Source organism: Gobio gobio, assembly GCF_949357685.1.
Source record: "Gobio gobio genome assembly, chromosome: 9".
NCBI classification, from domain to species: domain Eukaryota; kingdom Metazoa; phylum Chordata; class Actinopteri; order Cypriniformes; family Gobionidae; genus Gobio; species Gobio gobio.
In genome coordinates, this window is record NC_137115.1 from 35,088,275 (window position 1) to 35,112,175 (window position 23,901).

General features: G+C 38.4%; 2 protein-coding genes across 8 annotated transcripts in view; one reads left to right on the top strand and one right to left on the bottom strand.

The window, feature by feature from the left end:
• Window positions 1-5,191, top strand: part of impdh1a (IMP (inosine 5'-monophosphate) dehydrogenase 1a) — a 27,492-nt gene extending 22,301 nt beyond the window's left edge. For 2 of the 7 annotated variants that reach the window (XM_079825495.1, XM_079825494.1), the window contains exons 14-15: window positions 2,185-2,268; window positions 4,045-5,191. In XM_079825495.1, coding sequence (XP_079681621.1) covers window positions 2,185-2,268; window positions 4,045-4,066 — 106 coding nt within the window. In that variant the 3' untranslated portion in view covers window positions 4,067-5,191. Of the gene's footprint in view, window positions 1-2,184; window positions 2,269-2,455; window positions 2,577-4,044 lie in introns of all 7 variants that reach the window. The other 5 variants (XR_013817202.1, XR_013817203.1, XR_013817204.1 and 2 more) reach the window with 5 other exon arrangements.
• Window positions 4,976-23,901, bottom strand: prrt4a (proline rich transmembrane protein 4a). Its single transcript, XM_079825483.1, has 4 exons — window positions 23,821-23,901; window positions 21,781-22,559; window positions 16,902-17,045; window positions 4,976-10,170 (listed from the first exon to the last, which is right to left on the bottom strand). The coding sequence occupies exons 2-4, from the start codon at window positions 22,478-22,480 to the stop codon at window positions 8,282-8,284; spliced, it is 2,733 nt and encodes a 910-aa protein (XP_079681609.1). The 5' UTR covers window positions 22,481-22,559; window positions 23,821-23,901; the 3' UTR covers window positions 4,976-8,281.

Consider the following 23,901-nt stretch of genomic DNA (forward strand, 5'->3'; position numbering starts at 1 on the left):
AACTAAATTATAAAAATCACCTACATCCAACTAGTAGTAGCTAGTGATGAGCGATTTGTAAACACTGCTTCCTGAAACTTCGAAACCTTTACAATCCTTTTGTTTCGAATCAGTGGTTCAGAGCATGTATTAAACTGCCAGTCACATGATTTCAGTTTTGAAACGTTTTCGAAATTTCAATAGTTCACCGTTGGTGGGCAATCTCTGTGAACCCATGAACCATTCGGATTCACTGAGATCACTGGACGCTTTTAGGCAGTCGTTATGCAGCGAAGTGGCATATTTGAAGCTAGTGACATGAGAAATCAAACTGTATCCTCATGCAGCCGACAGAAACATATAAATAAATCAGAAACTCATTCGATTTCAGGCCATCTTTAAACATGACTGTTTGGATTTATATGAAATGGTAACATTTTACAATAAGAGTCATTTTTTAAACATTACCTAAGGTTGATAAAAGTATTGTTCATCAACATTTACTAATACATTTTAAGGTAATCTCTTACATTAGTTACTGTACTATGAATTAAAATGAACGATCAAGGTATAATTAATATATTCATATTTTTTATATTTAAAACTTACAATAAACAGTTTGCCATTTTTTTATTCATAGAAAACAAAAATGGAAGAAACAGAGTTAAAACTGAACACAATCTTGCACTTAACCTGTATAGAACAATTCATTTTTTGCTTCTTTTGTGTTTTGCATTTACTTGTACTTTTACTCTCAATACTTAAGTACGTTTAATATGGAAAAAAATACTTTTCATACTTAAAGGAACACTCAACTTTTTGGAAAATAGGCTCATTTTCTAACTCCCCTAGAGTTAAACAGTTGAGTTTTACCGTTTTTGAATCCATTCAGCCGATCTCCGGGTCTGGCGGTAGAACTTTTATTATAGCTTAGCATAGATCATTGAATCTGATTAGACCGTTAGCATCTCGCTCAAAAAAATGACCAAAGAGTTTCGATATTTTTCCTGAAAAGAGTCCCCAGCACACTCTCTGTGTAAGCAGGTTGTCACATTGGTTATGTTGACAGAAGTTAGCCTATTTTCATGCGCTGAGTAATATCATTGCGCCGCTGCACTCATGGTACAGCAGCAAAGTTCCTTGATCATTACGCAGGAAATGAGAGTACAGTTCCTAGCCATAACGGCTTAGAAAATCACAACTTTTCATTTTCCGTCGTAGTAAAAAATGAACACGATGTAACTACAGTAGAGTCGAGTTTTAAATAGGAAAAATATCGAAACTCTTTGGTCATTTTTGAGCAAGATGCTAACGGTCTAATCAGATTCAATGATCTATGCTAAGCTATGCTAAAAGTGCTACTGCCAGACTCGGAGAACGGCTGAATGGATTCAAAAACGGTAAAACGCAACTGCTTAACTCTAGGGGAGTTGGACAATGAGCCAATAAATATCACATACTTTAAAACTTTTACTCAAGTAATATTCTAAACAGTGAGTTTAACTTTTACCAAAGTCATTTTCTGGCAAGATATCTATACTTTTACTCAAGTATGGCTTTTGAGTACTTTATCCACCACTGCACATTAGTATAATTAAAAGGAATATTAGTAGTTAATAGTCTCTTATTGGCCTGTTTCCACGGAAGCCCTGAAAATTGATAAAAAACACATATTACACAGATACTTGACATTCAGTCTTATTAGATGATTTGTTAATTGCATATGATAGATTTTTACTTTCAATAAAACATTTAATGTGCTTGTAAAAGGTGTTTTTAATGCATGTTTGGCCTGAGTTTTTGTTGCATTTACACTGTTCTGACCAGCAGGGGTCACCAGCGTGTCGTTTCAAACGCTTGGAAATAGTGAATCATTTTGCGAAGCAATTGGTTCAATTGATTCAAAGCTTTGAAAAGCCTTGTATCTCCCATCAGTAGTATAGCTAGTAGCAACTGGTTCACTGTGTCTTCAGTCGTGCTAAAATTTCTACAGTATTTTCTCTGAAACATCATTTCATTCTGAAAGTGTCTTCATTGCTTTCATCCATGGTATCTGATTTTGCCAGGCTGTAATGTTGACCAAAGGTTACTGGCTTTATAAAAAAGACAAGCTCTTTAATATGTAATTCCACAAACAAATTACAAAACAAAAAAGAATATTGTGTGTTTTTATGTATGTCTGTTTAAGTCTCACCTGCGTTACAGATCGATGATGTACTCCGGAGAGCTGAAGTTTGAGAAGAGGACCATGTCTGCTCAGGTTGAGGGCGGCGTTCATGGACTGCATTCGTAAGTCTCTGCCCACTCACTTAGCCCCACCCACCCACCTGACCTATGATCGTGTCTCTTTCCTCACAGCACATGCCCTCAAAAGAATGGCTGTAAACACATTTCACGTCCTTAGAATTCTTATTCACATAAAACTAAAAGTTTTTTTATAGCAAGTTTTAGCGATTCCCTCTCTGTTTTTTTGAAGTTCCTCCCAAGACCCTCAGTCCATCCCTTCTTAAGTTGTCATGGAAAAGAAGAGTTTAAATGTGAAAATGTCTTCTCTTCCTTTCTCTTATGCTGTCACCATAGATATTCTTTTGTGCCATGTAAGTACTCATCCCTCATGTCTCTTATAATAACATTAAGTTCTGGTGGAGGGGATTGGGTTGTAAACACTGGTAAGGTCTGGACTCTTTAGTGGGCATTGAGACAATTTTAGTTTCCTCTTACTGTCGCATCATAGAGACAGAACTAGCATCCACTGTCCCAGTGTCCTGCTGTGGTTGTGTACTCGTAACACTCTCTGAGACTTGACATCTAAAGGGAGGTTATGTTGAAAGAAACCCACTCCTGCTTTTAAAGGGATAGTTTACCCAAAAACAACAATTCTGGCATCATTTATCCACCCTCATGAGATATCAAGAATTTTAGAGATTTTCTTTTCCATACTATGGATGCATTTGGTGACCATGGGTTGGCAAGTTCCAAAAAAAGCACCATGGAAAGTACACTACCGTTCAAAAGTTTGGGGTTGGTAGGATTTCTTTTTTTATGTTTTTGTGCTCACCATGACGGCATTTATTTGATCAGTATGAACATTAATTGTATTACAGTTTAAAATAAATGCTTTCTTGTAACATTTTCAAAAGGGGTGTAATGATACCCTCATGTCAATATTCGATACATATCACGATACTTACCTCACAATACGATATTATTGCGATACAGTACACCAAAAAGACATATGGTAAAAGGTTAAAAAATTTACTGTTGATTAAAATGCTAAATATTAAATTGGGCGAGGACATGACTTGAACTTTGTGCTGGTAACACAATGCACAGAATAAAAATATTCAGAATAAATACAGAATTATTTAATTAGAATGAACTATTCACAATACATATTGTCACCATCCACGATACATATTGTTGCATTTTTGTACTGCGATATATTGTGGCGCGATATATTGTTACACCCCTAATTTTTAAGTATCATTTCTTATTATTATCACTGCTGAAAACAGTTGTGCTGCTTAATATTTTTGTGGAAATCATTGCGGCATTTTTTTCCAGGATTTTTTGATGAATAGAAATTTAAAAAGAACATTAAAAATGGACTTCATCTAACTGACCCCAAAATTTTAATAGTGTATGAAAAATAAATAGTCCATTTGACTTGTGCGCTATATTTAATATCTTCTGAAGCCTAATGACAACTTTGTGTGACGAACAGACTGAAACTGAAGTCATTTTTCAAATATGACACCAGATTTGACGTCTATGAGGCAAATGGTTCTCATGCATTTCATAACCGATTGTGATATGCAATTTTAAATATTTGGAAGGACAATTTATCTTTGAAGCTGAATAACGATTCAAATTTGAGTCTGTTCCTTGCTCAAAGGAACTTTTATGATACTTCCATGGTGCTTTTTATTTTAATTTTTGGGCGAACTTTCCTTTAATTGGCTATGCTAATACGTTAGTAAAAACCCTTAATTTGGACTAATCACTGTGAATGTTTGGACAATATAACAACATTAAATAATGTTGTTCCTTTTCTGTTTCTGCCAGTTATGAGAAGCGGTTATATTGAGCCGGGCAGCAGGGGCCACACGAGAGCAGGACCCAATGTCCCGTCACCAGCCGTCACCAAACACAGCAGCTATACGTGATTTCTGTTATCCTCGCCCCCTGTACTCTAGATAAACATTAAAAAATAAAGTAAAACTGATTGTAATAAAGCCAGCAACAGTACTGAATGTACTATGGACTGTTTTGATTATATTTATTTATTTTTCGGTTCTCCTTGTAAGATATTATACTTGGCAATAGAGAGATTATTTAAAAAGCCTATGAATGTACTACACCATCTGAAATATGAGGAAGATACGTGTGTGTATATGTGTGAGAGTGTCTATGAAGATTTCTGATACAGTATGTGTGGTATATATATGCTATGTTTTGTCAAACTGTCTTGTTAAAAATATTCTAATTAAAATTGTCTGTTGGTTTATTAGCAATAATACTTGTGGTATAGGAGAAAATCATGTGCGTACCACATTGCCATTAGAGTGTTATGATTTAAATATAATCTGATAAATGCATTTGTTTTCTTTATTTTTCCAGAAGGGCAAGTTTGCATGCTGCTTGTGTCACAACGCTTTTCAGGCTATCCATTTAGTCACATAGCACTAGAAAAGTGTACGGTTACACTTTATTTTAAGGTGTCATTGTTACAGTGTTATATACAATTATATATTTAAGTACTTCCTAAAGGTTTAGGGTTTGGTTGAGGGTTAGTTGCATGTAATTATGCATAATTTACTCTGTTATTACTATGGTAAGTACATGCAATATATGTAACAAGGACACTGTAAAATAAAGTGTTACCATATGTTATTTTTTGGATCAGATTATCAGTATCAGCCTTAAAATCAGGGATTCTGTACTGTTACTCGCCTTACACTAGTCAACAACGTAGACAGACATTAGAGATGCTCATTTCTTAAAGTTTATTTCATAGTTTCACACATTTGCACCATTTAACATTTTGCAGTATATAAAAGTAAGCAATTGAGATTTTACAAGGCCAAAAGTGAAGGATAGTAAAAATCATTTGCTGTAAAAGTGACACTTTCAACTTTGGGCTCCATTTTGTAGTTTGTAAAGACTGTTGTGTTGTCATTCTGAATATAATACAGTTTAAAGAATGAGTTGTATAGACTGTTTCTTATTGTGTTCCTATAGTATCAGTTTCCGTCTATAATACTTTGTTTGAATATTTTCAACTGTTTAAAAATGCTTAAATTGTATATTTAAGTATGTTTGTATACCCTTCATAAAGACAGAAGCATAATGAGAAATGCAATTCAGAAAATTGTCATTTAGGAAAAGCAGCCAGTGGGCAATTTACTAAGCACACAGAGAAAAAGCAATTCTTAAACATTTGCAGGAAAAAAAAGTCACCATTTAGACGATCTTAGAGAATATAAACCGCTCTGTCTGTTGCTTATTGTGTTGAGCTCCTGTCAATCACAATGTGCACCTAAAAATATGGCAAAGGTATAATCTGTCACAACTTCATGTTATTACATCTCCACGGCCAACAGAGGGCAGTATCTGCACCAAAAATGTCTGAGGCATTATGAAGCACTTGATTGGGTAAAGAGTCAAGACGGCTATGTTCGAAATGGACAACTTGCTGCATACTGTGCATAGTATTATATATATGAAAGATATACATTATACAACAATAAAACATTTCTTACAGCAGTAGGCTCTGCTGCACGGTTGTTACTTGACCTCAGCTATTATATGCATACAAAAAATGCACATCAGAAACAATGCAGTATAGCCTACTAGCATGTTATTCCGATCATAGCCACATTATGCAATATACTACATTTGAATTGGCTGATAAACATTACTTAAATAGTTTATGTATGTAACATGATGTACATGAAATAACAGCTAAACCGCTTTTGCTAATAACATCTTTCCCATAGGCCTACGTTTATGATCCAACAGAACACGTATAGCCTAAGGTCTCATTTCAGAACAAAATGTTACCAAAGTAACAAAGCTGCCACAAATAAGTGGGTTATGATAGTGCTCAATGAACTGCAAATTAGTTCTATAGAATGTCTCTACAGTAACGTTGCCAAATGAGTGTTTAGGTGATCCATGCTGTAATAGCAAAGCCAAAGACTCATCATAAAAAATGTCCGTAGCCTAAGTGCTAGATTTATTGCTGAAAGGTACACAAAAGCCTCATGTTCTTTTTTTTTTTTTTAAATCATCTTGATTCTTTTAAAGTCTTTTGATCAAGTCAAGCAATTTCAACAAGAGTAGGCTAGGCCTATGTAATTTTTCAAATGGGAAGTGGGTTTCAGGGAATTTCTCACCGTTGATAAAGAACATATCAGTCTTTCAGAGGTTGCTGTTTGCTGTTTTGTCCGTGTCATGTCTCCTTTCTAAATCAAATTTTTTTTTTCATTCAAACAGAATACTTCAAGAGCAAATTCCTCTCTGCATCTATCTAAAAGTTCTGTAAATTGGAGTAGTTAGGGCTCAAATTACTTAAAGGGATAGTTCACCCAAAAATAAAAAGCCTGTCATTAATTACTCACCCTCATGTAGTTTCAAACCCGTAAGACCTTCGTTCATCTTCGGAACACAAATTAAGATAGCTATTTTTGATGAAATCCGAGGGCTTTTTGACCCCCCTATAGACAGCAACCTCATAACCACTTTTTTAAAGGGGTGATGAATTGAAAAATCAACTTTCCTTTGAGACTTTGTTATATAAAAGTTCATCGTGATATAAGAATATCCTGTAAGTTTCGGAGCTGAAAACTTCCTTGTTAGTAAAAGAAAAGCTTTTATTGACGCCAGGCCCACAAAACGCTCGATCTCAGAATATGTCGACCATTAACGTCATAGAATGCAGAAACTCCGCCTCAACAGATAAATATGTACGCCCCGCCCACCGACTTGTGGAGCTAAACGGATTGCGCTACCGAGCAATAAACATGCCGAAGATAGTAAGATATTGCGTTATGCCTGGTTGTGGAAGAACACAGTCGCTGCATAAGCTTCCTTCGGATTCTAATATTGGAAATGTGTGGTTGAACTTTATTTTTATTGAATATCCAGCTCATGTGGGGAAGACATTGCACGTATGTTCATTTCACCGGATTTGTTTGTAAACAAGAGACTGGATTTGCAGACAGGATGAGATTACATGAACGAATGAAGCAACACACTAATGTGAGTAATTTTTTTTTTTATATGTGATAGTATTGCATTGTTACAGATCAAATACAATGTTACATCGAGTACAGGTCTAACTAAACATAACTTACCACTGTCACAGGGCTCGCAAAGCCCAACGTCCCGGGGATGTGCATTGTTCACTCTCTTGACTTTATATTTGAAGGAAAAATACAATCGCAGAAAGTTTTTGCTGTCTGCAACGTACTTGGCGCGCGCGTGTGTGTGTGTGGCACGGTTCGCGCTTATATACACCAATCGGGCGGGCCAAGTAATGTAAAATAACATTCATATTAATAGCGGGTGGATGAGAGATAAATCATTGTGTTTGTTTGATAAAGACATTTTGCGCACCCTGAGGGACGAATCATTCCGGTTGTCGCTTTCAAAACAATGCCTCACCGGGGAGCCGAAGCTCATTAAATATGCAAATCTTATCCAATCTTAGCCGTAGGCGTTTACTTCCAAGTCTTCAGTGCGGCACGCCCATTAAAACCGAGCGTGTCTTGAGAGAGGCTCAAAACCATGGCAGAAAATAGCCTATTACTTATTCATTATGATGTTTTTGAATGTAAAAACCACGCAAACATCACAAGTAGACCTAAGACAACAGTATAAAAAATTAAAAAAAGCCAGTTCATGACCCCTTTAAGACCAAAAAAGGTAGCATTGTTAAAGGTAAAAACATCATTAAAATAGTTCATGTGACTACACTGGTTCAACCTTAGTCGTTATTTTTATTTTAAAACTTGTCGCTTCATAACATTAAGGTTGAGCCACTGTAGTCACATGGACTATTTTAACGATGTCTTTACTACCTTTCTGGGCCTTGAAAGTTGCAGTGACATTGCTGCCTATGGATGGTTCAGAAACCTCTCGGATTTCATCCAAATATCTTGATTTATGTTCCGAAGATGAACGAAGGTCTTACGGGTTTGGAACGACGTCAGGGTGAGTAGTTAATGATAGAATTTTCATTTTTGGGTGAACTAAGCCTTTAAGTGTATTAGGTTAGATGATTCAGATATTTCTTCCCCTATAAATCAATTGTATCACTACTGATACTGAGTGCATCTATCTGCCTGCAGACGTTGATGAATTCAGCCTGAACGGCAAGCTCATCAACATGAGAAGTTGTCTCCACATTCACGCTCCCTCTGGAGGATGTAGAGCCCAAGGCTGTGTACCGTCTGTGGAGTTGCTGCCCAGACTGAGAGCCCCTGTGTAGGCTGCTCTGAGACTGTTGTGCTGAATTTAACCCACTGCAATGGACCGAGACCTGAGCTGGCCTTCCAGATATAGTGCTCCATTGCCTGGGTCGGTTGGGTACAGTAGCGGGGTCCACATCCCCACAGGAGGCAGTGCGGTATAGGCTGGGTTCAGTGGAGATTCCACGACAGGGTTGTCCATCTGGAGGTCCGCGCGTGCTAAGAGAGAGCCTGGAGGAGCCGAACAGGCTATGCTGGAACATGGCCTCGCTGTTCAAGGCCTCGTCGATGCTTCGTCGCAGGTCGATGGGTGAAGGGGGCCGCAGATCTGCCGTGGAGTCAGCATCCAAGCTGGCAAAGGAGGACGCATAGGATCCTTTGCTTTTCTTTGCAGTTAGGGTGAGCTGTGTGGAAGACTCGTGCTGTGGGCTGCTGGGATAGTGGAGGTCCAATCCGCCGGATTCACTGTGCGGAAGCTCCACCAAGGTGTAGAGCGGCACGCTTTCGCTTTCCCGCCGCACTATTCCCTCACACAACCCCAGCTTCTCGGTGGGCCGTAGTGACCAGCCACACCGACTTGAGAAGATGGTGGGTTTTCCCAATGTGGTTCCTTCTGTAGGTGGCTTTTTGAAGAACCAACTGCAGCCACCAGATTTGGAAGGAGGCACTCCGCAACAGAGAAGGGGGTGAGTGATTACAAGAGCGAGGGTGAGACATACTCCTGTTTCACACACGCGGCAGCTGAGCTGGAATCCCCACCAGGGCCAGGGCATCAAGCCAACCATGACCCCACCGGTCAGCCCTCCAGCATTAAGCATGGCATAGAGTCGGAGAATGCCACATGCCAAGAGAAAGAGGGCAGAGAAGACCCCAGCCCTGGCCGCCCTTTCCCACATCTGTGCCTCAGTGAATGGACACCTGCTGGCGTGGTACGATGGCCGCTCAGGAGAGCTCTCGTTCAGCCGGTAAATGTGCTTGATGTCTGGCCGGGCACAGCAGTAGAGAAGCAGGTATGTGAATGACAGGAGAGTGGACATCAGGACGAAGGCTGCAGGCGGTAATAGAGGCACAACTTGCAGGGTGGGAAAAAGTTGCAGTATCGCCATGGAAGCCATCACTATCGCTATGTGCAGCAGTACTAGGGCGGCCAACAGGCAGGTGCTGCGCTGCAGGGTGTTCTGGGAAAGTATCTGGGTACAAGAGCGAGCAGTTAGCAGTAGCAGCAGCAGGCCAAATGACGCCGTAAGACAGGGATAGGCAGCTTCGTGCAGCAGTCGTGCCCAGACTACAGGAAGGCGCTCTTTTTGGCCATATGGATCGTAGAGGAGCCACAGAGCTCGACTGGAACCTGTCAGTAGCTGGAGAAGGTGGAGGAGGCTGAAGTGGGCACAACCAGAGGGCCAGCGCAATGGCAAACACATCAGGCTGAGCACAGACAGCACAGCCACAAGCGAGAACACGCAGCTGAGCCCGTATACCTGCAACTCCCATGCCAGGCCCCATGTTGCCATGGCAGCATTCCAGTCAGTCAGTAGAGGGACTAACAGAGGTGGAGTCAGGGCTTCGAGGGGTGGGGTTATGACACCAGGGGGTGTGGTTTCATAAACAGGAGGTGAAGTGGACAGAGTGTTGTTGGTTGAAGCATGATTTTTCGAAGAGTCAGGTGACTGACAGATCCCAGTGCCAAACAGGTTGCAGTCCGGAAGCGTGGAAGACGCTGAAATACAACATAAAGTTTCATTTAAAATGCATTTAGTGTATATTATATTTCAACTTTTTAAAAAAAAATCAAAAATGTAATTTTTTTAATGAGCAAAACAATATAGAGTGAAACCATTTCATATTATTTATTAGGGCCCAAGCCCAAAGGGCGCCCTATTGTTCTTCCTCAGATTATTCTTTGTTTTTTTTTTTTTTTTTTTTTTTTTTTTTTTTTTCGACTTCTCGGGTACTTTTGGGGCACTTAACATGCTCGAAAACTCTTGAAACTTCGCACAGGCGTCGGAATGCGCGGCCATCAGAGCCGGGCTGAAGCTGGTACCCGGGCGTGGCAGGGGGGCTCGACAGCGCCCCCTTAAGTGGGGTCTGAAAACTTGGTCCATATATCAAACACACTTGCACGTACATGTATGAAACTCGGTACACATATAGACCTCATCGGGCCAAACAACTTTCGTGCTCATAGTTATGCGTCAGCCCAACAGGAAGTGAGCTATAATCGGTTGTTCGGAAAACCCATGCTCTGGAATTTAATATACTCCTCCGAGGCCATTGTTTCGATCATCGCCAAACTCGGTCAGCATGAAGAGAACATATCCAGGATGCTAAATTGCGAGCGGATTTTTGATATCTCAAATGGTTTGGCCGTGGCGAAGCAACGAATTTATGGCGAGAAAAGGGAAACAGGAAGTGTGTTATAACGTCAGCAAACATTGACTGATTTGGATGAAACTTCAGCTGTGTGTTCGTTGTAAGAGGCCGATCACATGGATATGACTTTTGTGAGTCAAAGTTATAGCGCCACCAACTGGCAGCAGGAAGTGTGTCACTTTCAAAAATGCTTTGAATCACCATCTTATTTTGACCCGATTTATTTCAAACTTCATCAGTATAATGTGAAAACATGACAGATAGAGACGTATGAAATGGATTCCTGAAATTTCAAATACTGTTGCCATGGCAACGTGTCAAAGTTTAATAATCTTTTGGCTGTTCTGAGGCTCTTAGCATGCTTGAAATTGCTTGAAACTGCTTGAAACTCAACACACACATCAGAGATGTCAGTCAGTACACATGGACAAAGCCTCAGAAACGGGCGGGGATGAGGGGCTCTCTAGCGCCACCTTTTGACAAAAGTGGGGGGGTTAGTTTTATCTTCAGTCACCAAACTCGGTACATATATTGTTTTCTTCGAGCCGGACAACTTTCTAATTTACAGTCATTAGCTCCGACCAACAGGAAGTCAGATATTTTGGTTTGAAAGTGAATATTTATGTAATTCAGGGTCTGAGTTTTTACGTTCTCCTCGTAGGCGATTTATTCAATCTCCACCAAACTCGGTCAACATGAAACAAAGATACGGAAGATGCTAAAATGCGAACGAATATTGGATATCTCAAACGGTGTTGCCATGGCGAGGGATTAAATAAGGACAAAAAAAGGGGAACAGAAATTGTCTCATATCTTGTAAAATAATATTTTGATTTAAATTAAATTAAGATTGTATGTTTGGCAATTGAACTTAGATTAATTTAAAATGACTGTACTATTTTTCAGATGAATATATATATATTTTATAAATATTTATTTGTATAATGTATTGTGCCCGTGTGTGCTGCCCTTCCCTCAATGAACACAAGATGGCAGCATTGTGTTAGTTTTGAAGCAGGATAAAAAAAAAACTTGTTTCTCTCTCTCTCTCTCTCTCTCTGTGTGTGTGTGTGTGTGTGTGTGTGTGTGTGTGTGTGTGTGTGTGTGTGTGTGCTTCTGTGATTTCTGAGGACATACATTTGTAGACATTTCATGTGTCCCCGTACATATATTGTTCTCTTCGAGCCGGACAACTTTCTAATTTAACTAATCTAATTTAACTAATTTAAAACTTTCTAATTTTAAATAAAAACGTCATGTGCTGTGTTTGCCAAGATCACGTATGATGCATATGCAGGGTATATGCAGGAATCCTGAAGTAAATTTTAATACCTTTTTAAGACTTTTTTAAGACCTTCTCAAAATATTTAAAGACCTCATCGGCGATGAGAACTACTGTTGAGCAATAAAATAAAAATATATAATCATAAGCTATAACAAAAATATATATTAAATTAGGTGAGTGGATAGTTAAAAAAAATTGCAATTACAAAAAGTAATTCTTGAAAAAACATCTCTGGACTAATTATCTTATCACCTGACAGCCGTGATTCCATGTACTCATTCAGACAGAACTCTTTTTTTAAAACAGAGGAGTGTGAGTGTGTTTTCTATACATGTGCTTTAAGGTCATGTGCTGTGTTTGCAAAGATCACTTTTGACACATTTGTCTTTAAATTCATTATTTACTGGCATAGTTCAAATTTATTTTAAAACAAAATTCACATTATTTTCTACAAGTGTCTGTTTATAAGTGTCTTTTTTTCACAGAAAGTTTTTGTTTGAACGTGAATATTTGTATAATTCAGGGTCTGAGTTTTTACGTTCTCCTCGTAGGCGATTTATTCAATCTCCACCAAACTCGGTCAACGTGAAACGGAAGCTTAACGCATTAAAAATATTTAACGCAAATAACGCAGCGTCCGTTTTTATATCCATTTTTGCTTAGCGTTACATGATCACGCTCCTATTCATGTAAATGCTTCCAAGCGCGACAAGACACAAGAGAGCGCGCTGTATGCCAATGTCCTGTGTGTGTGTGTGTGTGTGTGTGTGTCAGTGTCCTGTCTGTGTGTGTGTGTGTGTGTGTGTGTGTGTGTGTGTGCCAGTGTCCTGTCTGTGTGTGTGTCAGTGTCCTGTCTGTGTGTGTGTGTGTGTGTGTGTGTGTGTGTGTGTGTGTGTGTGTGTGTGTGTGTGTGTGTGTGTGTGTGTCAGTGTCCTGTCTGTGTGGATGCGTCTCATGTCAGCTAATCAAGGGACACTGACACACACACACACACACACACACACACACACACACTCGACGCATAGATAGACACGCGTTAGTTTCCTGCTCACATCGAGTTCTCTTTTGCTCTTGAACAACCAATAACACAGAGGATTTTGAGTATTCTCATATTAGAGTCTTAAATTAGTTAAATAACGTCTTAAATGAACTTAAAGGTGAACTATGTAGGATTTTTGCAGTAAAACATCCAGAAACCACTAGGCCAGTGTTATATATTTTGTTCAGTTGAGTACTTAGAATATCCCAAATGTTTTCAACTATTTGTAAATCGTGAGAAAATTGCTATTTGAACCAAGGAACCGGGACGTGTGAGCTATGCGTGTGAGGGAGTCGCCTGTCGATTGCGTCATATCTGCGTCACCCTCGGTCTCCGGTTTTATTCAGTGAAACGCTTTACTCTCACTGCATTGTGAACAAGTGTCATAGCAGCCGCCGAGCGAACGTCATAACTTCCTTTTCAACACACTCAGATATATCTAATACGATAAACAGAGCTGCATTACTGCACACTCAGCACTGGAGAAGAGGAAGTGCCGCCGGCAACCGTGTCATAATAAAAGTCCCGCCGGCGACTATGCCATAATAACAGTCCCGCTCTTCAATCGCTCCTGCGGCCTTGCTCAGCTCCACAACACTCGGTCCTGCTCTGCTTCACTACAGTAATGTTAATAATCGCATCCATGAACATGATTTCTGCCCGAGTCTTATCCTGACTGTTTTCCACCGGCTGTGAGGTGAAGACCACATGTCCCAAGATTCTGCGCTCAAACGTGGCGTCATCAAACTACGCCTTTGTTTTGAACAGGCGACCTCTAGTGGACGGAAAAGTTACATAGTGTAGCTTTAAAGAGTTGTGAGGAAATGAGATGCGCGGGACAGCGCGTGAGACCCGCGGCTGTTCTTAAAGTGACAGTAGCACTGATGATGCCTGTCATTAATGTTCATCAAAGAACAACGGGAACAGAGAAAATTGTAGCTTTAATGATGATTCATCTATATTTGATTTATTATTTATGCAGTTAAGGAAGGTTTGATAACTATTACATTTCTGTATAACAGGTAAGGCCATGGGTAAATATAACATTTATTATTTTGGGTTTATGTAAAGATTGTTTTAAGTTCACTTAAATTAAAAGTTGTTTTTTAAAGCCTAATAAATGTTGAAATTGGGAGCTTTCAGTTATACTGTAATGTAACGTCATTAATGTTTCATAGAGACTTTAGTATCAGTGATACTGGCCTTCATTCATAAAAAATGACAACACAACACATATTTGCAATATGCTGTCTTTAAATTGTTTCTAAATTAATTTGGAGAGTAACTGAAATTATTACAATATCAAAATATTAAAAACTTAAAATATTAAAAACTTGCGATTAATCGCGATTAATTACAGAAAAAAATGTGATTAATTAGTTAATTTTTTTGTTAACGATGCCCAGCACTAATATATATATTATAAATATTTCTTTGAATAATCTATTGTGCCTGTGTGTGCTGCCCTTCTCTCAATGAACAAAAGATGGCAGCATTGTGTTAGTTTTGAAACAGGATATAAAAAACATTCCATGTCTTTCTTTCTGCCACTCTCTCTTAGGCTTTCACAAATAACTATCACTTGAAATAAAAACGTCATGTGCTGTGTTTGCCAAGATCACGTATGATGCAGATGTCTTTTAATGAATAATTTACTGATATAATTTAAATGTATTAAAAGTAAATTTCACATGGTTTTCTAAAAGTGGCTGTTTATAATAAACTTCCATAAAATGTAGACACGTATCTTACTCTTACCTGACACTGATATTAAAATCATCTTTGCATTTTACTGTGATTTGGCTCAATTTATAAATTTTTTTATAAAAAAATTTTTATTGGACCACCCATATTGAAATGAAAGCACGCTTTATGGTGCATAAGATTGGTGCACAAACGGTAGCTAAGGTAGGTCAAAAACACATGAAGAGAAATGTTAGGATAATACAACATCAGCATTTGAATGGTATTGTGAACTCATTCCAATTTGACCTTTGACATCATCTGACATGAAATTAATTTAAATTTAATTGATCTCATAGATGTGGCTGTTGTGGTTCGTTGTCATAGCAGCACCAACTGCTGCAGTTAATGTGGTGAATTCAGATGACTTTGACATAGTCCTTTTAGTTTTTCCAATTTTAAATGCCTATTGCCTGCTGTGCACAGTTAAGCTGATGCCACCGGCGTGGCGGTGCCACCGGCTTGGGCCCGTCATCGCTGCTCGCAGCTTTAATTTATATTATAACCGTTATAGTCAAAATGTCGTCTGACAGTGTAATCCAGGCTTAAAGTATTTTTATGCAGTCATGAGGTTATATTCACAAAACACAAAGCTAATGTTCTCCACAAGCAGCTCATTAAGTTTGTTTGTTTGTTTGTTTTAGTTGCTACATATAAAAATATTACACTTGAAACAGCACAAAATAGGTATTTAAACCACGGAGAAAACACAGAACAAACCACACACTGATGTTTCACAGAGAATCCTGAATCTAAAACAAGAGGTAAGTATTATGTGCTCCATTATGAAAGGCAGGGGCATGAATCTTAGCATTAATATAAGAAAATACTCCATCAGCCATAAAGTATATAAAATAATGACTATGTTAATTAGATATGGGAGATGTGGAAGTAGGCTGTTGTAAATGGGTCGCATACTTCATCCCTGACACACATTCACATACGGCACAGATAAGAGGGCATTGACCCTGTTGCCGTTCTCATGTGTGTGACTATTTTAAAACTAGAAACTGACACACTTTCATGACTACGTCACATAAATACCTGCGCAAGGGGCTTCTCAAGTATGTGTTTTTGAATACTGCCTATTTTTTTTTTTTACAAATAGCATGCACTAATTGTGGATCAAAGGGGTTATTGCAGGGTTAATTGATTAATATAGATTATCAGTAATTTTCTTCTACATTAGTAATGATCCAGAATCCACTGGGACTCTGAAACTCTGAGTCAGCATTAGTCCTTTAGCATGTGTTAATTAAGGTCAGAGGATCTGGCTTAACTTTCCCCTCTAAAGATTGAATGATTGACAGGATTGTCACTTTGTTCACAGGAAGAGTTTTCTTTAGAGTACCAATAGCAATTTGTAATTTTCTCATGAAAATTTGTTTCAGTCATGTAAACAAAATGATATTAAAAGATATTTTTAAATTGAAATTTATTCCTGTGAGAGCAAATCTGAATTTTCAGCATCATTACTGAAAGTGTCACATGATCCTTCAGAAATCATTCTGATATGCTGATTTGGTGCTCAAGAAACATGTATTATTATTATCAGTGTTGACAATTTTTTGAGTATTTGCTGTTTATTATATTATATCATATTATAATGAGAAAGCTGTGACTTTTCCTGAATTCTTTATGTTTTTGATTCACCAAAAATAATTGCGACATAAGAGTAATTTGTCTGTGAATCGGACTACAAGTACATTGTATGTTTGTTTTTTCATGCGGTCTAAAAAGAATAGCCTAATAAGAGGCTAACATGATGAAATATGTTATGCAATACTAATGAACTCAGATAAAGGAGCATACTGAAGACATTGAGTTCATTTATTCAAAAATCACTTTTTTTTTATACAGATGGAACAATAATTTCGACTTTTTTTTAACCTCTCAGATGCATGTAAATTCAGAAGCTTTGTAAAGCACTGGAAAACCATTGCGTTGCTCACCACCAGTAAAATATAATGTGTTAGAATAGAGGTCATTCTGACAATGAAGGCTTCAGTACCTGCTTTAGGATAGGTTTCAGTGACCTTGATAACAGTGGTGGTCGATTGGTCGATTTGTTCCTTTTTCATTCGGTCAAGACCCTCACGCTCCTCTCTTTCAGGGTCAAATCTTGTCATATTGAGAGTCAACTCTGTCCGACTATCTGAGAGGGAAAGAGAAGATTAGAAGTAGAGGAACTGAGAGCTAATGCTAGCTCCAAAAAAAACCCCCAAAAAACCTGTAAATTGCATTTAGTTTCCCAATGAGTCACTAGGGGGCTTGAATCCCACTCACATCTGCACATTCTGCAGTGATGAATGGCTTGTTCGCTGCTGGAATACTGATATTTTCACTGCAGCTTGAGGAACGAGTGGATGCACAATTGATGCAGACATACAGAAGCTTTTAGTTTATGCCAATACAGTAGAAGTGCAATGATACCAATATCCCTTTATTACACAATTTCCACATTCTATTCAATTTAAAATGTGTCACAATAATTTCTCAGCAATGACAGTGCCCCGCTAATCATATCACACATGAGTAAAAGTGAAAGCTTAATTAAAAGTGAGGCAGTTATACCACAAAATAATGTCAAGTGTTGTCTTTGAAGACTGCAGACCGATTCACAAACTGTGAAAATGACTCTCATGAGCCGATTCTTTTTAGTGAATCATAAGCATAGCCTGCATCTCAATGTGTACTATCCATCCTAAATAGTATGTGACATTAGTAATATTCAATACTATTTAGGGCGGATATGTTGGATAGTATGCACATTGGGATGCAGGGACACAGTGTCACCAGAGCAGTCTGATTCACAAACAAATATTTAAATGTTATATGTATTACTCAAATTGACAAACTGTCAGTTCTTTTTTGTGATTTGTGATAAAAACATAAAGTGTTACAAGTATAGCGTTATTCCCAAACAAATGACTCGCATGAGCCGGTTTAACTAGACAAGTTTAAATCAGTCTGACAAATGCTTCACTGAACAGAATCCATCAGAATACTTAATGAATTCAACATCTGACTCACTGTAAGTTATTATTATTTTCAGCTTCACTAGTTATTGAAAATGATATATCAGCTTCACCAATTAAAGGTGCACTGTGTAAATTTTAGCGCCATCTTGCTGTAAGGTTGCGAATTCTAACCACCCACCGCTGACCCCTCCCTTTCGAAGCACATAGAGAAGCTACGGTGGCCGACATAGGACAAAGATGTCGTTATCTGAGACAACAGAGAGTGGCTAGCGCTCTGTTGAACAGTTTGTCCGTTTATGGCTACTTTAGAAACATGGCGGCGCAAAATGATGACTTCACTGTAAAGCCTTGTTTATACTCGCCGCGGCCGCGAGAGCGCGAGGGTGCGCGCGGCAAAAATGACGTCAACACGGAGGGGGGCGGTCTCGCGCGTTGGCTCCGCAACACCCCATTTCGCCTGGCGGTACGCAGCGCATTTTTTGTAACTCCGCGCGCACCTCCGTATCCGAAGATGTACGATTTTGAGGCGACTTTGTCCGAGCTGGTGCGTCAGTACCGGCACATTTATGACCCTTCCATGAGGGATCATCGCGACAGCCAGATGGCACATGGAAAGAAATTGCAACAACTTTGGGGAAGGAAGAATCTATTTGTAGGAAAACCTGGAAAATGCATTGATGGGCATCCATCCGTCCAACCATCCATTCCTTTTGTTAATAGGACTTTAGAATACATTTGCATTAAGCACTCAGTTTGCACTTGTCTTAAGTAACTGCTTACATTTTCAAAATGAGCCTACACTAACTGAAATAGAACCAATTTGATAAAATAAGGCATGTTTTATAAAAAATATATATGTATATATATATATATATATATATATATATATATATATATATATATATATATATATATATATATATATATATATAGTATAAAAATATCGATATAGCCTAGTGTATGCATGTTTTCACATCCATCTATTTTGTTCTAATGTCGACCAATGATTGGTCTTTGATGCTATAATAAGATGCTATAAGAAGGAAGACACAAACCACGCTTTCAGTTTTATGGTTTTATTACAAACACTGTGATAACTTATACATTAAAGTGAAAAATATATTTTAAAGCACATCCATCTTCGCCTTCGTCTTTTTGATAACATCAGCATACACAACAACTCTTCTTCAGCATTCAGCAACTCCACGCGGGACGCCATTTTCACCTGTGTTGTTGTTCCGGTAAACTACTTCTTCGCTCCTGCTTTCGACGGATTTAAGAACAATTACTCCAAGTAGCCCCCTGTCGTTTCACAGAATACTACAACGGCGCGCGCGTCGACTATAAACGCCTCGTCCGTTTGGGGGAGGAGCGCGCACAGTTTGCGGAGCTCGCGCTGCGGAGCCAGGCGCGAGTATAACAGGGCCTTAAGGGGACCTGCGGTGTATGTAGATAGAAATGGCTCATTCTAAGGTAATAAAAACATAACGGTTCATTATGTAAGGTCTTTATACACCAAAACATAGTTATGTATATTATATTGCATTTCTGTCAATAGATCTATAATAGAAATATTACAGTGCACCTTTAAAGGGTTAGTTCACCCAGTCATTAATTACTTACCCTCATGTCGTTCAACACCCGTCAGACCTCCGTTCATCTTCGGAACACAAATGAAGATATTTTCGTGTAAATCCGATGGCTCAGAAAGGCCTCCATTGGCACAATGCACTGTACACTCTCAAGACCCATAAAAGCTACTAAAGAGGTTGTTACAAAGTCCATCTCACTACAGTGGTTCTACAATAATTTTATGAATCGACGAGAATAGTTTTTGTGCGCAAAGAAAACCTAAATAACGACTTATATAGTGACGATCGATTTCAAAACACGGCATCATGAAGCTTCGAAGCGTTATGAATCAGCGAGTCGAATCATGATTCGGATCGCATGTCAAACCGCCAAACTGCTGAAATCATGTGACTTTGGCAATCCAAACTGCTGAATCGACTCACTGATTCATAACGCTTCGAAGCTTCATGATGCAGTGTTTTGAAATAGGTCATCACTATACAAGTCGTTATTTAGGTTTTTTTTGCACACAAAAAATATTCTCGTCGATTCATAAAATTATTGTAGAACCACTGTAGTGAGATGGAGTTTGTAACGACGTCTTTAGTACCTTTTATGGGTCTTGAGAGTGTAAAGTACATTGTGCCAATGGAGACCTTTCTGAGCCATTGGATTTCAACTAAAATATCTTAATTTGTGTTCCGAAGATGAACGGAGGTCTTACGGGTGTCGAACGACATGAGGGTAAGTAATTAATGACAGAATTTTCATTTTTGGGTGAACTAACCCTTTAAGCATATGCAGCGCTATCGCACAACCAAATTGTACTTATTTTACGAGGTGGCTATTTTATATAATTTATACAACCTCACATGAACGAATTTGTACAATTTGTCTAAACCCCAGTGACGGGTAGGTTTAGGGGCGGGGTTAGGGGTAGGTAATTCATACAAATTCATACGAATTGGGCAACTCGTAAAATACGTACGATTTAGCAAAAATCAGACTAGTAATTCATACGAGTGAGGTCGTACGAATTTGTACGAATTAGTCACCTCGTAAAATATGTGCGAATTGTCGTGAGATCTGGTTGGCATATCAGCTTCAGCAGTTAACTTGGCATGGCTGTGCTGTGTTATTAGCACAAGATCAGCATGAACCATTATGATCGAACATTGAAATTCATATTGGTTTAAGTTTGTTTTTTTAACAAAAAGAAAATCAGGGCCCGTATTCATAAAGATTCTAAGTCCTCTCAGAAAACTCCTAATTTAGCTTAAAAACTTTTACGTAGGAGTCTTAGCTTAAGAGCTATTCAGGACTGATCTGAGAGCAACTCTGAGCAAGGAAAATACAAAAACGTTTCTCTTAGTGAAGAGGCAGGGCTGACCCCGTTGCTACGTATGACACAGTCTTTTGAAGACTGTGATTGGTTGGGTGTCCAAAAAGGGGAAAAAAGGAGCGCTTTTAAGTATAGGGTCTATTCTAAGCCTTCACTTTGAAATTACAAGTGCAAATTGTCCTATTTTACCGTTCTCTCTTACTCTCTCTCTCACACACACACACACACACACACACACACACACACACACACACACACACACACACACACACACACACACACACACACACACACACACACACACACACACACACACACACACACACACACACACACACACACACACACACACACACACACACACACACACACACACACACACACACACACACACACACACACAAATGTATATAAATCCTTTTATTATTTACCATGCTGTTAATTTCCTATAAGGTATTTGATTGGCTTAGAATTATAAACATTGTTCCACTCTTTCCAATTACACTGATTGCTGGCATGTCTATTTAATTGGTGGTCTGAAAATTGGGTTTAATGCAACAAACATGATCCCTGCACGATCTAATCTATAGTGTCTTATTAAGTCACTGTCATCCATTGTCTGCAACACATTTCAACACATTTCAACACATGCCATTTTCTCCGCTGCTAAAGAAACTCTTAAGCCTCTTAAAAGTCCTTGTCCATGCTCCTAACAAATTTGACCTCTTTTAAGGGTTAAGATGCTTTCTGAATTACTTTTTTCTTTACTAGGATTTTTTAGTAAATTTTAAGAGTAAACGCCCACATTTCTAAGAATTTTCTTAGAATTCTGTCTCTAGGAGCTACTCTTTGTATTAAGATTCTTTATAAATACGGGCCCAGTTCATTGAAATAGTGTGTGTCTTGCATTTATTTTATGAATAGATACTTTCACACGCAATCAAGTTCTGTCATGACATGGAGAGTTGGCCTTGATGTATCATTAATTGGATTACCTGTAGGAGCATCTGTCAAATCCTTTGTTTCCTCAGATGGCCACAGATAGTCTATCAGCCCTCTTTGCAAAGTGGTACCATCTAAGGTTCCTCTGGCATATGGTGTTTGGGTAGCACTAGATGACTTCCACAGTGTCTGGTAGGTCCGATATCTCTTTTCAACATGAGTATGAGGCGTATTTGTCTCTGTATTCCAAGCAATATGTGTCTTGGACTCTGTACTCCAGGCCTGAGAAGGAGGAAAAGGCTGCAGTGTTGTCAGCGCAGAAGATTTAAATGATTGGTCAGTATTTCCTTGCTTACTAAAATTTGGCCAATCAGATGCTTCCGTTTGAGGTCCCTCTTCATCGTTCTGGATGTCTGAAGGAATTTCAATCTTAGTGGAAGTCAAAGATTTTATCCATGGTGTTCTTGTGGCTGGAAGTCTTGACATTGTGACATAGGGGTTTTGTTTAACTGAAAGGTCCACCTCAAGGTCTCTGCTAGTCTCCTCTGATTGTAGTGCATTTGGGGATAAACTGAGGATGGTTGGAGTAGTCGTGTCCATTTGTCTTGGTAGAAACGTCCACAGTGAGCTGCTAGCTGGCTCTGGGTCAGTGCTGGCCCAAGCTCTTTTATTTCTATTTAAAGATACAGCATAAAGACTACCACACAGCGAGAAACTGAAGACCAGCAGTAGAGCTTCACTGCAAGGGGTCATGCTGACACTCCTCTGAAGAAGTTACACCTCACAATGTCACCAGGCTGTCTCCATTTGACCGTCACATTCTGCGTAGGTTCTGAAAAAAAAAACCTTCAAAAGATAAGAACAGCTGTGTAACTGGATTCAACCAGAAAGTGATTTTAAAAAGGCATGCACCAACATTAAAAATCTATACTTATTTGAAAAAATAAAATTAAAATTAAATTCTAAATTTTTTAGCAAAATAATATATATATATATAAATTATTATAAAACTATACGTTGCTAAATTAAATATTATAATATTTATAAATTATTATAAAACTACTTATTGAAAAATAAATAAAAAACAATGATAAAATAAAAATGCATAAATTACTATACTTACTTTATTGCAAAAAATTACAGTATATATGAATCAGTCTATACTTCTTTGCAAAATAATATATTTATTTAACATAAAAAGGTTTACTATAATCCTTTGCTATCAAGGATAGTGTTAGTTAGTGTTATGTTAATATTTAAATATCAAGAGGCAATTTAAATATCCAGTATTGTCCCGATAAATAATCAAAAACCCAATAAATATCCAATAATATTGAAATTAGAGATCCACAATATAATGGTTATCAGTCTGTGATTTTATTAAATGTATGACATCATCTAATCAGCATGGTCCTGATATGTGATATGATATTATGAATCTCTGATGTCAAATAAATATCTTAACATGGACCTGGACATATTTTGTCCCCCAACGACGGCACTAAGCTGAGTGTTGAGTGGCAAATTACAGCCACAGTCAACTCGATCCCCTCGAATAATGTGACCCAATTCAGAAAAAAAAAATTTGTACCTCACAGAGGAGGACAGCAACACAACACTCACTAATATGTTCTACATGATTCAATCCTCATTTCTATGAATTGCAGGTTTGTGACTAACAGTTTGCAATTCTATTAGACTGAGATTTATGGCAAATGATCTGACAGCTGCTGCAGTGCACACTCTGCTTCTTAACTCACATGCCTTTTCTTTTTCTTGCCTTTTTGCATTTTCATTTCTCAACACTCTTTCCTCTTATTTCTTTCTCCTGAAGTGAATGCAGCATTTATCATTAATATTTGAGCAATAGATAGATAGATAGAGATAGAGAGAGAGAGAGAGAGAGAGAGAGAGAGAGAGAGAGAGAGAGAGGGGGGATGCTGATCTACATTACCAACCAGTGCAGCACTGTTTAATGCATCTTCTCTTCAGCAGCAGCATCCATCCAGTGACACATTTTCACACCAAAGCAACTCACATACACAAACATGCATAGACACAAACTTTAACTGTGCCAGAAGAATTGTGCTCACCACGGGACGCATGGATGAAGACTCTTAAATAGGAGTAATCCTTCTGCCTGCCGTCCTGCTGCGGAAAGATTTGATTCTGTC